We start from the raw sequence: 18,194 nt of genomic DNA, 5'->3' as shown, positions 1-18,194 counted from the left end.
TCCTTTTATGAATAGTGTACCTGACATTCATGCGCCACAGACACATATACACACACGGAGACATTATGCAAACGTCAACAGGCAAACACAAAATGATAAAAGCACCCAAATTAAAGGTCCTGTTTTTACCTTTGGGAGCAGTGATTTTCAAAATGTTCAAAATATCACTTTTGATGCATATGTGTATAAAGTCAGTTGTATCACAAAACATCCCACCATATAAAATTTTTGCCATAAAGCCTAAAATGTAAGAAGATATCACTATTTTTCTCATGAAATCATTACTGTAAACAGTTTAACCTGAAAAATTTTTATTTTACATTTGGTCATTTAACAATATTTAACATTATTCAATGGTACTGGTTAAAATTTTTGCATTGGTTGATTCTATACCTAACTCACAATTTAGAACTATTTTGAAGCACTGATACTGGGTTTTTGTGTCATAAATGGTAAATTATGCCTTTAAGATCTGTTTCTCAAGAACAAAAGTAATAGAGCTTTAATAGTGCAGTAGAATTTAGTGACTGTAGTTTTTATTTCCTCATGGCAGATCCAGGTTGCCAAGTTGGGGTTCAGTTTATATACATTTTCATCTCTTTGAAAATGCCTCTGTGGGCAAGATGAACATGCTATACTCTGATGAACACAAGACTGTGGGGCTCATATTTTCTCTCACTCTCACCCATCTTTTCATTACCCTTCTTTTTTTTCTCTCTCTCTCAGTCTGTCTTGTCTCTATTTCCTTACTCATTTTTTTTCTCTCACCCACACACACACACACACACACACACACACTCTCTCTGATTCTATCTATATATCTATCTGTCTGTCATATCTATCTATCTACATGTATCTATCTATCTATCCATCCATCCATCTAATAACTATCTATCTATCTGTCTGTCAGATCTATCTATCTATCTATCTATCTATCTGTCTATCTATCTATCTATCTATCTATCTATCTATCTATCCATCTATCCATCTATCCATCTATCCATCCATCCATCCATCCATCCATCCATCTATCTATCTACGTGTATCTATCTATCTATCTATCTATCTACCTATCTATCTATCTATCTATATGAGTCTATTTTATTTGTATGTGGTGCATCATTACATTACCTGTATAAAGTCAGAGATCATGCAAGGAAAAAGAATGTGCATAAAGCTGACTTTTCCATTGTAACATTTACAGTTTTCTAAACCTATTCTTTTTAACCATATTGTCCTTGTAATGTAGTAGTGCAAATTATGTATGACTTTTAAAGCTTAGCCTCTGGCAAATTTATTGCCAAAAATCTCAAAATTATTTTTCTTGAAAATATATGCCTTTTGTGATGATGCATCACATATATTTGTCTTTTAAACACTCCTGCTCTGTATAATGTACTCAGTACTGTAAGCTGTTATCTTTTTTTGAGGGTGTCATTTCTGCAAGTTTTACAAATCACTGTTGGACTACGAATGTAACAGCATGCAAAAATGTCTTCCTTGCACTGGTGTAGTTGTGTACTTCTGTTAGCTTCCTTGTCAATTCGCGAAGATAGCATCTTACGAAAATGTCCATGACCTACTTAAAATATCTGTATATGATTTGTCACGCCGTACACTGTGGTACCATCGTAACCCGGGGTATGGCGTTGTGTAGTGCCATCTCATGTCCATTATCATACAGTTGTACAATATTGTCATAGTTACTATTTTCTTATCAGCACCAGCATAAATCGGCCTGGCGATAACGATAGCAATACTGATTTTCCTTCCATATTTGTCAAGTTTTAAACAGCGAAGAGTACAACAGAGCATGTAAATGAGAGAAAAAAAAAGTCATTATTTGCATGCATTAATTGTTGCACAATCACAAACAAGAAAAGTGCTGAAAAGAAAATTATTCAACAAAATAGTGAATTTTCATGCGGTACCCCAGGGTACCAAATATTGCATCATATGAAAATAACAGTTTATAGAAGTTGTTCAGTATATCAATAACTCATCTTCATCCTTTATTCCTCCATTGCCTCACCGTCACTGTAGGTGGTCGGTGTGGATCCGGAGGGCTCCATCTTAGCCCAGCCAGAGAAACTTAACGAGACCACAGTGACCTCGTACGAGGTGGAGGGCACGGGCTACGACTTTGTCCCCACTGTCCTGGACCGGTCAGTGGTGGACGTGTGGATCAAGACTTCGGACAAGGACTCCTTCATCATGTCCAGAAGGCTCATCAGGGAAGAGGGGCTCCTCTGTGGTGAGTTAAATCTCCCCCCTATTCCCAGTGGAAGATTCCTTGTAGCCCAGGCAAAAGATGTGTGGCCGGGTGATTCCATTAAATCAAAACAGGTGTTTTATTGCAGTGTCACAGTTTTTGTCCGTGTCACAGTTTTTGTCCTGGACCTGTCTGTAAGGACAATAATACCCTGTAAACTAAAGATGAAAAACATCATGTGCTATGATTGTGGTATCCACTTAGATCACTTTTCAATTATATGAATTATAAAACAAATCTCCCTAAAGGAGTGAAGATAGATAAAATGGAGTTTACTACACTTGAATGCCAATTTTTCATTTTCTTGACTTTTCTTGTGTACCTCTTGCATTACATTAGAATAAATTACAATATTTCTTCTGTAGAAAAACAAAATGAAACAAAATAAAACAAAACTTTAATAGTGCTTCCTTCTTTGACTCAGTGAGATCAGTTGTAACCTTCACTCATGGAACCTTCCCTTAAAACTTTTTGTTGCTGGTTGCCATGACACCAGGGGGCAGCAGCGGTGGGTCCATGTGGGCGGCTCTGGAGGTGGCCAAGACACTGAAGGCCGGACAGCGCTGTGTGGTCATCCTGGCAGACTCGGTCAGAAACTACATGTGAGTATCCAAGCCAAGAGGTGGGGCTGGACAGTGAAAGTTAGTTTTGTTGTGAGAATTAGAGTTAGGGTTAGGGTTATGTTTGTGTTTCGAATTTATGTTTGGCTTAGCGTGCAGCTATTTCATGGGAGCAAGTGTCATGAAGCCCTTAATTTGCATACAGAATGATTGCCAAGAATAAACGCAAAGCGTGACTGTTTGGCGACCGATAATGAATAATATTAATTAATACAATAAAAGAAAACAAGGTGGTCCAACATGATGCTCGTGGAATAGACGGTTAAGGAAAGAGAGAGAGAGAGATGGGGGGGGGGGATATAATCCTCCAGTTGAGAAAAACCTCCCATTTTGCTTGCATTTCCCACAGAGCTTATTATCTCTACTTTATAGATAATCATCTGAGTGAATCATATTCCATCCATAGATGATATCATAAACTATTGTTGACTTGTTTGTTAGTTTACTATTAAAATTGTGAAGTGTTTTGCAGAAGTTGAGCACTTTGACTTATCTCAGGACCCTTAAACACATCTGGCAATGAAGGATATAGCATTACGACGCTTATTTAAAACCAACTGGAGCTATAATACTGTGGGCGGAAACATGCCTGCACTTGTCTGTTGCGACAGACACAAACTATGAGATGTTATGATCAGAAGTAAAATGTCACAAAACAAACAGCTACTAAATATGAGTGTGTTTGCTTTGTCATTTAGCTATGAAAATGCATTTGTTTGCATGAATTTGTCAATCAAAGTTTGTGTTTTCTGTTAAAGAATAACATGTTACATTTTGTGATTGCTGTTAAAATGTATGTCCACTAGACACGAAGCCATATGGAGCAGTTGTATTTATCTCAGAAGTTTTGCATTGTACTGAGTGCCACACTTGTAAACTTCCAATATACTGTATGCCCCTATAAACTCTGCAACATGTTTCAGCAAAAGTACAATATATAGATGGTAGCTACATACAAGTGATTGTCTTCCCCTTGGCAACATCAAAGAATATAAATTATGCAGTACTTCTCAGTACATACAATGTACAAGTGGAATAATACTTGAAGTTTTTGAACTTATATGAACTCTTTTAGCAACTACAGTCAAACCTGTCTATAGCGGCCACCCAAGGGAAATGAAAAAGTGACCATTATAGACAGGTGGCCGCAAAGCGTGACTGTTTGGCGACCGATAATGAATAATATTAATTAATACAATAAAAGAAAACAAGGTGGTCCAACATGATGCTCGTGGAATAGACGGTTAAGGAAAGAGAGAGAGAGAGATGGGGGGGGGGGGGTGGGATATAATCCTCCAGTTGAGAAAAACCTCCCATTTTGCTTGCATTTCCCACAGAGCTTATTATCTCTACTTTATAGATAATCATCTGAGTGAATCATATTCCATCCATAGATGATATCATAAACTATTGTTGACTTGTTTGTTAGTTTACTATTAAAATTGTGAAGTGTTTTGCAGAAGTTGAGCACTTTGACTTATCTCAGGACCCTTAAACACATCTGGCAATGAAGGATATAGCATTACGACGCTTATTTAAAACCAACTGGAGCTATAATACTGTGGGCGGAAACATGCCTGCACTTGTCTGTTGCGACAGACACAAACTATTAGATGTTATGATCAGAAGTAAAATGTCACAAAACAAACAGCTACTAAATATGAGTGTGTTTGCTTTGTCATTTAGCTATGAAAATGCATTTGTTTGCATGAATTTGTCAATCAAAGTTTGTGTTTTCTGTTAAAGAATAACATGTTACATTTTGTGATTGCTGTTAAAATGTATGTCCACTAGACACGAAGCCATATGGAGCAGTTGTATTTATCTCAGAAGTTTTGCATTGTACTGAGTGCCACACTTGTAAACTTCCAATATACTGTATGCCCCTATAAACTCTGCAACATGTTTCAGCAAAAGTACAATATATAGATGGTAGCTACATACAAGTGATTGTCTTCCTTTTGGCAACATCAAAGAATATAAATTATGCAGTACTTCTCAGTACATACAATGTACAAGTGGAATAATACTTGAAGTTTTTGAACTTATATGAACTCTTTTAGCAACTACAGTCAAACCTGTCTATAGCGGCCACCCAAGGGAAATGAAAAAGTGACCATTATAGACAGGTGGCCGCAAAGCATGACTGTTTGGCGACCGATAATGAATAATATTAATTAATACAATAAAAGAAAACAAGGTGGTCCAACATGATGCTCGTGGAATAGACGGTTAAGGAAAGAGAGAGAGAGAGATGGGGGGGGGGGGTGGGATATAATCCTCCAGTTGAGAAAAACCTCCCATTTTGCTTGCATTTCCCACAGAGCTTATTATCTCTACTTTATAGATAATCATCTGAGTGAATCATATTCCATCCATAGATGATATCATAAACTATTGTTGACTTGTTTGTTAGTTTACTATTAAAATTGTGATGTGTTTTGCAGAAGTTGAGCACTTTGACTTATCTCAGGACCCTTAAACACATCTGGCAATGAAGGATATAGCATTACGACGCGTATTTAAAACCAACTGGAGCTATAATACTGTGGGCGGAAACATGCCTGCACTTGTCTGTTGCGACAGACACAAACTATTAGATGTTATGATCAGAAGTAAAATGTCACAAAACAAACAGCTACTAAATATGAGTGTGTTTGCTTTGTCATTTAGCTATGAAAATGCATTTGTTTGCATGAATTTGTCAATCAAAGTTTGTGTTTTCTATTAAAGAATAACATGTTACATTTTGTGATTGCTGTTAGACTTTATGTCCACTAGACACGAAGCCATATGAAGCAGTTGTATTTATCTCAGAAGTTTTGCATTGTACTGAGTGCCACACATGTAAAATTCCAATATATGCCCTATAAACTCTGCAACATGTTTCAGCAAAAGTACAATATATAGATGGTAGCTACATGATTAAAATGTCTTCCTTTTGGCAACATCAAAGAATATATGCAGTAATTCTCAGTACATACAATGTACAAGTGGATTAATACTTGAATCTCTTGTTCTATCAACACGTTTTGTAGGCCAGTATTAAAGTTTTTGAACTTATATGAACTCTTTTAGCAACTACAGTCAAACCTGTCTATAGCGGCCACCCAAGGGAAATGAAAAAAGTGGCCGTTATAGACAGGTGGCCGCTATAGGCAGGTTATCCAACTATACGTGTGCATTGCCTATACATGTACATGTATCATCGTTGTATACATCTTTAAGTACTTTAGTGTACATGTACATGCGTACATATGCACATACAGTAGGTGTGTTTCATGCATTGAACAATGCTGGTGTTTATTGTTGCACAGTAGCATGTTGTACAGTCGTGAAGAAAGCTTAACACTAGTGCATTATTATGACTGAATAAGTGATGAATCCAGCGGTGGCGATCACTGAACGTTGCCCATGAATGACTGGCACGGCCACATATCAGAAAAACACTCTGAATTACCGGGTCTGTGGACGCTATAGACAGGTTAAAATCTACTGCGGGAAACAAAATTTGTGGCCGCTGGCCACATTAGACAGGTGGCCGCTATACACAGGGCTTTTCTCTCGGGGAGATTTTTCAGTGGCCGCTATAGACAGGTGGCCGCTAAGGCAGGTTTGACTGTATCTCCTTTTCTTATGCCACTCGTGCCTCCTTTTCTCTCCCCACCCCTTCGTCAGGACCAAGTTTCTATCAGATGAATGGATGGTGAAGAAAAGTTTCTTGGACAAGCATGTGGACAACACACCTCAGCACTGGTAAGAGGCAACAGGAAACCAAAGGAGGAAGTTGACTGGGAGGCAGTCCAAATATGGGGAGGGGGCAGAAATGTGTCCATTGTGTGTGATTAAGTACTCTTTTTTGTTGTTTCTGATGTCAGTAATTTCAATTATTTACCCGCACCGCAGGGCTGCCAACTAGTGTGTGTGTGTGTGTGTGTGTGTGTGTGTTATCTTTTTTGTTGTTGATAATTTTCAATATTTTTTAGTCTATTCAAATATAGGAGGATACATTGTATGCTTTGAAGATGATACTTTAAATTTTATTAGAGTTACCTTGAATGTGTGATGTGATATTTCAACCAATATACAACTTTTGCCTTTGAAATGTAGTGTATTTTTTATCTGTCTTTTTTATTTCTTTCTCTTTTTTTTTTTGTCTGTATGTATGATTATGTTTTTGGTTTGCAGAGGTTGGCAGACCTGCAGAGTAGCACACATACCCCCCGTTCAGACTGTCCCCCAGTACCCGGGACATCCCCCGGAAAATCGACAGTCTGGACGCTCTGCTCTTCTGTCCCCCGTCTCCCGGTTCTATCCTCCGGGTTTTTCGAAGGAAGAGCGACCTTGGCTCTTAATCCGAGATTGCGCGCCTGTTTTAATCATAAGTGCGCATGCGCAAAATGTGGTGTTGAGAGAACTGCTTCCGCTCAGGTCGACTATGGTAAACGTAAACAATTTCATGACTACAGCTCCATCCAGGCCAGTGCAACGGTGCTTCTGTACATGTCATACACCGCGATTTCAGGTTAAATTGTTGACTTTTGCCAATAATAAGGTTACAATCATCCACTGGAAACGTTGTCTGCTACGCTTCAAATTGTATAATTGTCTCAGTTTAAAACTACTGACAATCTTCATTAGCATGAAGCTAATCAATCCGAGTAATAATACAATCCCACTCTCATCCATCTTCGATGTAACAAGCCCGTTATCAAGTTCGACAATTCAACAGTGATCGCCATGCAATTGTTCTGTGCCAATATTATTACCGTACCGTATATACTGTGCTCGGCTAACTAGCTTCAAGGTAATTGCATTTCCCGCGCTAGCATATGCGGGCGTGCCTTACGTTACCACGACGATGACCTAGCCCACACATCCCCCGGTGCCCATCTCCCGCACACCGGGGGATGTGTGTTTCTCTCCCCCTTCCCCCGGGAGATGGGGGACAGTCTGAACGGGGTGTGTATAGACCAATTTGGTTTGGGTAGTGTTTTTTCATGTTAACCCTACAGCTGTAACTAGGCCGGGCTATTTAGGTAGTTGATAGAGCTGGGGGGGGGGCCTCCCAGGCCCCCCCTCCAGATCTCGGCAGTCGACCGCGCGATCGCGACGAAAATTGGCACACACATTGCCTATGATGTAATCTAAAATACTATGAAGTTAACTTTTCAAAAAAATTATCATTTATGCTAAATTATGCTGATTTATGCATAATGATGCATGAAATCAGGCTATTTGGTATAAATCACAAAATAAAGCTCAAAACAGGCACATTTTTTGTGTAAATATTCTTTTTAGTGTCCTTAGCAAATGTAATAAACAAAATTGTGATATCAGAAAAAATTCTTAAGTATTTCTTTGTTTTTAGACTTTATGTTTTTCTTTGTTTTTTCGATGAAATTTGTTCGCGACATCGCTCCAAACAAGAAAATATGTTATTCATTGATTTTAATCAATAAAACACCCAAATAATCATGCTTTTATGAAATTTGCCTGCAAGCACAGTTTGCATTGAGATTGTACACGAATTCACGTTTTTGAGCAATTTTTGGTCTGACATGCATGTACATATTTATGCGTACTTCGGAACCGCGCGCCCGGGCGTCGCAAATTTGGTGTCAAAAGATGCGCGAGACTCGAAAGAAAAAAGTCATGAAACGTCGCGGCGATAGCGTTTTGCGATTGCGATACATCGCGCGGAACGTCGAGGGGGGGCCTCGGAGGCCCCCCCGGCCTAGTTAGGGTTAATTTCTAACCGGCGGCCCCAGTAGGCCCAACAAAAGATGATTCATGCGCTGATATTACATTGCACCTGGCTCATGGCATGACCCATTGAAAGTGTTTTTATTCTTCTTTGGAAGCCCTCCAGTTATGGCCGCCATAAGTTTAAAAGTGCTCTGAAGTGAAATTCATCTACGCGCCATATGTTTAGCGAGTCTAATTTATTTGCATATTGAATTCTCGTGACAATGTTAATAGGGAGTGGTAAATTTATGATTATGGAGTACTGTCATGGTGGGGGAAATGTACGCATACACATCACATGCATGTCATGATCACAGTTCATAATTTCACATATTGTTAGATTAACAAATAGCTCCTTACTGGCAAAAATTAAGAAATCTCATAAAACATCCTGCGTCTCCAGTATACAAGTATGTGACCCTGCATCACAAAACAAATAAAAAGTCATCAGACATGGATTTTTAGCTCACCTGAGCCAAAGGCTCAAGTGAGCTATTGCGATCGCCCTTCGTCCGGCGTCCGTCGTCCGTCGTCCGTCGTCCGTCGTCCGTCGTCCGTCGTGCGTCGTCCGTCGTGCGTCGTGCGTCGTGCGTAAACTTTTTACATTTTCATCTTCTTCTTGAAAACCCCATGACCGATTTTCATCAAACTTGGCAGGTAGCATCCCTAGGGGGTTAGGAACTCAATTTGTTAAAATGGGCACCATGCCCCACCCAGGGGGCCCCCAGGGGGGCCCAAACCCCCCAAAATTAAGGAATCTGTAAAAAGCTTCTTCTCTAGAACCAGAAGTGATAGAGCTAAGTTAATACTATGAGTTAGTACATTGATGACTGTAGTTTCAAGTTTGTTCATGGCAGAATCAGGGGTGCCCCCCTTGGGACCCAGGGGAGGGGGGTGGGGAAGGGTTCTAATGGGGCCTAAATTGTACATTTTCATCTTCTTCTTGAGAACTCCATGACCCATTTTCACCAAACTTGGCAGGTAACATCCCTAGGGGGTTAGGAACTCCATTTGTTAAAATGGGCACCATGACCCACCCAGGGGGCCCCCAGGGGGCCCAAACCCCCCAAAATTAAGGAATCCGCAAAAATCTTCTTCTCTAAAACCAGAAGTGATAGAGCTAGGTTAACACTATGAGTTAGCACATTGATGACTGTAGTTTCAAGTTTGTTCATGGCAGAATCAGGGGTGCCCCCCTTGGGACCCGGGGGGGGGGGGGGGGGGGGGGGGGGTGAGGAGGGGTCCTAATGGGGCCTAAATTGTACATTTTTATCTTCTTCTTGAGAACCCCATGACCCATTTTCACCAAACTTGGCAGGTAGCATCCCTAGGGGGTTAGGATCTCAATTTGTTAAAATGGGCACCATGCCCCGCCCAGGGGGCCCCCAGGGGGCCCAAACCCCTCAAATGAAGGAATCTTTAAAAATCTTCTCTAGAATCAGAAGTTATAGAGCTGAGATAATACTATGAGTGAGTACATTAATGACTGTAGTTTCAAGTTTGTTCATAGGAGATCCAGGGGTGCCCCTCTTGGGGGTAGGGTGGTTGGAAGGGTCCAAATGGAGGCCTGAATTGTGCATTTTCATCTTCTTCCTGAAAACCTCATGATGGATTTTTGTCAAACTTGGCAGGTAGCATCCCTAGGTGGTCAGGATCTCAATTTATCAAACTGGGCACCATGCCCCACCCAGAGGGCCCCAGGGGGCCCCAATTCCCCCAAATTAAGAAATCTTGAAAATATTAGGCCCTTATTGTACATTTTCATCTTCCACTTGAGAATGCCTCGTCAAATTTTGGTAGAGCTGTGAATAATTTAGATTAGTGACTGCGTGAAAGGTGAACTTGCGATACTCAGGTGAGCGCTAGACCCGCGGGTCTCTTGTTTAGTTAAGGACAGATTCTGAAAGAGCAGACTCTAAGCTTTAAAATGATGTATAACTCACTTCAAATGGACTCTCCTAAACTACGGGTATCTAAATATTGAAAAGAAAGCGCACGCTCTGGAAAAGTGTGAACCAAGAAAAGAGGCTCTGAAGTACAGGGTCTATCTGTCCATTCAAGGGCTTGATCTTTACCAAACCGTGCCACAGCTGTAGCTGTGCGATGAATGGGATGAGAACAGGATGTAAACCACTGGAGCAACAACAATGAAGGGATTATCAGATTAAATTGAAATTGAGCATGCTCTATTATCACATTCTGTCCATGATTAATGAGAACTTTCAAAGCAGTAGCATTATCCCTTCAAAAGTTATCAGACTTGAAAGTGAAGAGTGTGCAAAGGGTTATCAAGAAATGAAAAGGGGCCTCTAAGACATACAATACCTGATCTTACTACTCTACAAATAAGGGTTGTAGAAAAACTACCCATAAAATGCACTTTCCTTTTCATTTCATGATCCTAAACTTAAGAATAATGTAGAAGAAGGGCAGCTCTTTAAGGAAAATATGGAAAACTAAATATTGACTTGGTTGACCCTTACTTTTTGAGTCCTCACATGAAATCAGGGGGTGCGACTTTTTGTTCGTTTTGTGATGCACGGTCACATAATTGTTTGTGTGTGTATAGGTGAATGCCCCTGGAGATGTATACAGATATCATACGTGTATATTTGATCACCAGTGATGTGTCCATTTTCCAACTGACCAGACAGGCTTGCTGTCATTTTCTTCTCTGTGTTGTTCCCTTGACCATCAGGTGGTGGAAGCAGCCCATCTCGATGCTGAAGCTGGGAATGCCACTGACCGTCCTCAGCTCGGTCAGCTGCCAGGATGCCATCGACATCATGAACAAGGAGGGTTTTGACCAGCTTCCCGTCGTCGAGGACTCGGGGTGAGAACAATACTACAAACGTGTCTCATAACGAAAACAGTGAGATTCAGTAACGAAGATTTCTGTCACACAGATTTTTCAATAAAGTTCAAACTTAATTTTCTTTTTGTCAGCAGAATATATAAAAATTTTTAATGGAAATTTGACATGCATTTGATTAATGTACAAATGGAGCAAATATCTCCACATTATATGTTTCATGTCTACAGTAAAAACAAAATGCTTACTAACACACACACACATACTTGTAACAACACATTTTCTAGAACTCATTATCATTCTTTACTAAAACTTAAATTATCTAATAATTTTGGTGCATTTGATGTGATGTGACACCAAAGTGCACAAACACTGCATTCTGTACCTATGAATCGTGTGTTGTTTAGGAATATTAATCTCATTTCGAAATCAGCAAAATCACATACAGGCAAAATTCTTCCGACAGCAACTAAGTGCAATGATGAATCAGGAAAGAATTGAATTGTAGTGAAGTATCTTTAATGCTTTGTCATCATTTCAAAGTTTATTGCCGACAAACGGCAGATTTATTAGCCACCCATCGTAATGCATTGCTAGTAGATTATAAACCTGCCGTGACGATCTCTTCGAAGCTCACCACTCGCTGTGGAGTTCTAGGAAAAGACAACATGCCAGGTATGGTTTTACTGGAATGTTCTGACTTGTTTACATTTCATATCTAGTGTGTTTTTCTTTTCTGTTCCTTGATTGTTTATAGGAATGTGAAAGGTGTGGTGACGCTTGGTAGTCTCATGTCCCAGCTGTTAGCAGGAAAAGTCAAGACGTCGACGCCTGTGGCGGACTGCCTGTACAAGCAATTCCATAAGGTTAGTGACCATGCAATCAGTGATTATTATTGTATTGGATAATCCATTCAGCATTGATTTATATCATTCATTCATCCATCCATTCATTCATTCATTCATCCATTCATTCATCCATTCATTCATCCATTCATTCATTCATTCATTCATTCACTCATTCATTCATTCATTCATTCATCCATTCATTCATCCATTCATTCATCCATTCGTCCATCCATTCATTCATTCATTCATGCATTCATTCATTCATCCATTCATCCATCCATTCATTCATTCATTCATTCATTCATTCATTTATCCATTCATTCATTCATTCATTCATTCATTCATCCATTCATTCATTCATTCATTCATTCATTCATTCATTCATTCATTCATTCATTCATTCATTCATTCATTCATTCATTCATCCATTCATCCATCCATTCGTTCATCCATTCATCCATCCATTCATTCATTCATTCATGCATTCATGCATTCATTCATTCATCCATCTATCCATTCATCCATCCATCCATCCATCCATCCATCCATCCATCCATCCATTCATTCATTCATTCATTCATTTACTCACTTATTCATTCATTTACTCACTCATTCATCCATTCATTGGTTGGTTGAAATGTCACTGTGTGGATTTCTTTTCTGAGGCTAGCCATTGTGTGTTGAGAGGGTCACCGAGTTGTATGTACCAAGTGCGAGACTCATGCCTTTCACACATTTCACATGCTTTTGCCCTAATCTGTAAAAGTTTGATAGAGAAATGAATACCAGTACCTGCTCAAACGTGAGTCGGTTTGTTTGCTTGTTGCTGTTTTTCGTTTTTGTTTTTTTTTCCACTCATTACCCAAGAAGGGTTGTTCTGGAATTCAGCTCTGTAGAAAATTCTTGATCAGATATATTGAATCTCAAAGAAGGCAGAAAATAACTTGTGAGTCTATGTGGAACACATTAGCAAGTTATACCATGTATCAAATTGCTTCAGTTTGTAATGAAAATGCAAGATCTGCCTTTTTAGACCTCATTCCCCCTCCCCCTCCATCCGAGTTATTTTGCTCCCTTTAATACGTTGTCTCACACATACCTCTTGTTAACATTTGACAACCATGGTGATAACAGTGTATGATGAAGGAACACTAAATTAATGGTATTGCAACTTTTTTTTTGGCTGTTCAGTGTTAGATGTTTAGAATTTAGGCAGATGGCTGGAGCCGAAGCCTACCTAAAAGACAAGTCATGGCTTGAATCCGTAAAACTTTGTTTGAACAGTGCTTCTTAAATGACAGAAACTTGGAAATAAACATCCTTTCTGAAGCATACGTACACACTGTATTTGTATGTCTCATTCAAAATATACAGATTGATGAGATTACATTGATATGTATATTTTATATACACAAATAGATTAATAGATAGATGAAAAGATGGACACATTTATAGAGGCATAGTTTGATTATCAGTGTAAATATGTACAGATGATAATATCCCCAGATTTATGCATTGTTTGTGTGTCTTGATGAGTCTACAGGTTTGTCAAAACAAAATTTTTGCCATCAAACCTGATACTGAGAAACTTGTCATTTCAAGGATGTATGTGTTGTCTGTGAAAACTTCTTTTGATAATGCTATTCAAGTATGAAATACATCATGATTAGTACAGTTGCATGTGCTTCCATGACATTTGCTCTTGCGACAATAGTTCCCATGAAATGTTTGCACTCTACACTGTATTTAGCCAAACACAAATTCTACCCACAAGCAGAACCCTAACCTAAATCCCAATCCTCACATCAAACTAAACCTAAATCCCTATCACAGCCCTGACCCTAACCCTACGTCCTTGGAAAAAAAAAAATAAGCGCGGAGCAATTGACGAACGAGCAAATGTTGCAGCATCACTGGTGTATGTAATATGTACATTGTGTATCTGTAATCCTCTTTCCTTGCCCCCTCCCAGGTGACCCTTGACACCACCCTAGGAGAGCTCTCAAGAGTGCTGGATCATGATCACTTTGTACTGGTTCTCCAGGGTCAGAGAATCTGTGAGTCCTAGCTTTCTTCTGTCGCCACTTTACATTGGACTTCTTTCTGGATACATGATATGATTTTCAAATTCCGTTCCTACGAGATGGAGACAAATTAGACGAGATAGAGATCGTTATGATTAACCCATTCTCCACAATTCTTGGCATTTATTTGTCTTTACATGCTATTTGATTGATTGATTGATTGGTTGGTTGATTGATTGGTTGATTGATTGATTGACTGACTGACTGACTGACTGATTGACTGACTGACTGACTGATTGATTGATTGATTGATTGATTGATTGATTGATTGATTGATTGATTGATTGATTGATTGATTGATTGATTGATTGACTGACTGACTGACTGATTGACTGACTGACTGATTGATTGATTGATTGATTGGTTGATTGATTAATTGATTGATTTTTACATACCCCAGTATTAAAAGTACAAATGTTATCTTGTTTACTTGTATCTTTTTTTTGTATCATTTTTAGATTCATGATAAATATTGTGTTTTATTTGTCTTGAAAGTCTTCAAAGTGATTTTACAGGAAAATAAGAAAGATTGCAAACTGTTCCTCTTTACCATGTAAAATACTTTTTTAGAGTGCATATCTGCATATTTGAACATTTGTGTACCATAATCTGAGATGTAGAGCCTTGTGATAAAGATGCTACATAATGTGAATGACGTTGAATGTTAAAGAGACTGGTTATATTTGAGAAGCTAACTGTGATTGTGATCTCTTGTATGTGTACTCAGATTCAGCGAGCGAGACGTCGAACCAGAAGTCAGTGATCTTCGGCATCGCCACCCGCATCGACCTCCTCCACCATATCACTCACAACCAGCCCAAGAACGACGTCGAGGAGAACGACCACTAGGGGGGCAGACAGGATCCGCCTCCACCACCACCACCCCCAAATCACCTAAAACCAATTCAGTGGCTCTCTCAGAGATGCCAACTGCGTGATTGCAGCATTTTGTCCTCACTGTTTTCGGCAAAAAATTAAAGCAGCTGTCATGAAACATACTATTTTTCCCCCAGATTGATATACTACGACTCATATCTATTGCAGGAAAGGTAAGGTTACCCTTTTTTCCTTCAAAGATGTCGTGCCTTTTCAGCCCACAGAATTCTCCACTGCTGTTTGAACAAGGTTGGCATTCCTGGTGTCCTGTGTGGTAAAGAACAAGTGTTTTGGGGAGCAGCACGACCACAGAGCTCCGAGGACCGATTCCTGAAAAGGATGATCAAAATAATGCAGTCTGATCTTGGTGAAATTCCATGCAATTCCTCTTCGAAAACATTCTGTGGACTTCAGAACATTTACTCAACGTTGCATGAGCCCGTCCCAAATTGTAGATAGAACCACAGCCGACAGCTATACACCACATCCCAAACATTTCCATGGTAGGAATATTGGTATCGTGCTGGCAAAAGCATGATGAATGGAAGTGTTGAATTTCGCTTTTGTATGCGAACAATCCTTTGCTATTACCAGACAATGTGATTCAGCACACTTTATACGCTGCTCTACTCCTTACTTGCTTTCAAAACTCAGCACACTCCAAATTGTACTGTCAGTATTATATTACACAGATAAAAGAAAATCTACAGTCCGATCCAGTTCATATCTGAGGAGACCGTACGGAATAGGAAATATATTTATAGACTCCAATTGTATGTACTGATTGATAATTCCTTGGATGACATATATTATACTAGAGTAAAAAGAAAAGAAAGAAGATGTGTGTTTATGTTTTATGTTATTCTATCAGTGTTGGACATTTCTGTTGTGCGGCTCTCTGTACATGTATGTGATGCTCTTTTGTTTTTTTGCTCAACTTCCATACATTAACATGTTAAAGGTTCTCTGTTGTGTAGCTGGAAAATAGTTTATGGCGTTCTAGTCAATTCTCGCAATGGAACTTTGAACTATTTTGGTTATGTTGTAGACAGTATAAAAGTTTATTAAAAGTATACACTTTTTATTGTATTTATATTTATTGGTAGACTTCAGCCTTGAAATTGTTATAAATTCTTTTGTGTGTATTTAATTGTTTCTGCATGGCAAAGAGACTCATTTCGTCTCAGCATCACCAAAATATTATATCTCTTGTAGTCAAATGGGGTACAAAAAACTTTTGTTTCTGATATGATAGCATTCAAATTTTACCATATTGGAGCCTGTTCAGATCATACTATCCATATAAAGAAAACATCAAGTTCTTGTAACAATCTGTTGAGCTGGCAATGCCAATGGTTGAAACCATAAGTGCAGTCCGAGGGGAGTTTGTGAAATCACAAATGGTGCACTGGGCGTAGTAGCGGTGTATCAAGTCAAGTGACTTGTGTCGGTCATGACCAGTCTTGCTGAGGTATGAGTTTTTGGTGACACACTTAGATGATTGTTCTGGTCTTACCTTGTATTTTCTTCAAAGGACGTAAGGTTAGGTTAGTGATTAAGGTTTTAGATTTATTTTGGTTTGAGGATTACGATTTGGGTTAGGGTTATGTCTCTTGGTAGATTTTGTTTGGCTTTAAATAGCGTGCAGATATTCCGTAGCAGCAATTGTCGCAGAAGCAAATGTCATGGAACCAAGTGTATGTGATAAAGAGGATTTTCTGGCAGGGTCAGGTGATGAGGGGAGAAGATGGAATTTGCTGCTACATTTTGTGAGAGTCTTGATGTGAATGAGACTGCATTTGGCTTCAAGAGAGACTGCCAACAAAGATGTTTGGGTTTTAGCAGATAAAATAGTGCACTACCCTCAAAGATATTTTGACTTGGGGGCAGGTGAGACGATTCTTTTGAAAACCTTGTCCAACGTTTCTTTGCTGAAATGAGGAATGTTTTTACAACCTTTGTCCTCTAATCTTATGAAAATATGAGGAACTTCTGAAGGGGTTGACTCTTGAAGCAGTTGTTCCTGCCGTAGCAAGGCTCATTTCTTATTGAATTTTCTGCTTTAACATTGTAGCAATAATGGTAAAGATGTTAATTGCCTCAATATGTTGAAAAGTGAAAGTGTAACGGCACACTGACCGAGCCCGATTTTTCTGGGAAATCTGCCGATTGGGCTTAATATCACCATGGTGAAAACATTTTACAGGACTTAGGGCTTTATATTATCAAGGTGAAAACATTACCGTTAAGTCCTGCTTGTACAATTTTAATAAGCGTTTTCTTCTTGTGCAATCCTCTTGTATTGAAGCATGTGTGTGTTCACTTTTCAACCCTGAATGATACGTTATTCAGGGCTCTTTTGCCATGGATATTTGTTTGTCCTGGTTCCTTTTTTCTGTATTTTTGATTTTTTTTGTGTGTCCTTTTTTAAAAGAAGGTATACATGTAAATGTAGAAGAATGGGTTAACCCTAACTTACCTGGGCTATTTAGCGAGCTTGAATTCCCCCCCCCCCCCCCCCCCTTCAGATCTCGGCCGTTGATCGCGCAATCACCGCAAAATTTTGCATGAACATAAAGCCGGATGTAATCTACAAGACTGTTAAGTTCAATTTTCAAAAAATTTGCATTTTCTATTTAAATTCATTGATTATGCAAATATATGCAAAAAAAGACTCATTTTCGTCTGTAATTGGCTTATAAAAGCTTATGGAATGCTGATTTTTGGTGTAAATAGTCCTAATTACATTCTGAACATTTGTGCATAAAAAAATCAGTATAAAAATTCATTTCTTATTTTTTTTTATTTTATCAATTTTTTATGTATTTCTCTGTTTTTTCAAACTTTTGTTTTTGTTGTTTTTTTCAGCAGAATTTGTCATACACATGTTTTGAAGCATAATTATACTAAAATAAATTGATTTCAGCCATTTAA

General features: G+C 38.9%; 1 protein-coding gene across 1 annotated transcript in view; it reads left to right on the top strand.

Moving 5' to 3' along the window:
• The window catches only part of LOC139745181 (cystathionine beta-synthase-like), a 45,624-nt gene extending 27,860 nt beyond the window's left edge, over positions 1-17,764 (top strand). The window contains exons 7-13 of the mRNA XM_071655622.1: positions 2,044-2,254; positions 2,769-2,874; positions 6,571-6,648; positions 11,339-11,473; positions 12,210-12,318; positions 14,273-14,357; positions 15,112-17,764. Of these exons, the coding sequence (XP_071511723.1) occupies positions 2,044-2,254; positions 2,769-2,874; positions 6,571-6,648; positions 11,339-11,473; positions 12,210-12,318; positions 14,273-14,357; positions 15,112-15,233 (846 nt within the window). The 3' untranslated portion in view covers positions 15,234-17,764. The remainder of the gene's footprint in view (positions 1-2,043; positions 2,255-2,768; positions 2,875-6,570; positions 6,649-11,338; positions 11,474-12,209; positions 12,319-14,272; positions 14,358-15,111) is intronic.
• Positions 17,765-18,194: the final 430 nt, after the last annotated feature.

The sequence above is a fragment of the Diadema antillarum genome, unplaced genomic scaffold (genome assembly GCF_040938485.1).
Source record: "Diadema antillarum isolate AM-2024a unplaced genomic scaffold, OU_Dant_1.0 scf00000004, whole genome shotgun sequence".
In the NCBI taxonomy this organism is placed as follows: Eukaryota; Metazoa; Echinodermata; class Echinoidea; order Diadematoida; family Diadematidae; genus Diadema; species Diadema antillarum.
Note: the sequence above shows the minus strand (reverse complement) of the source record. Positions and strands in the feature narration are given on the sequence as shown.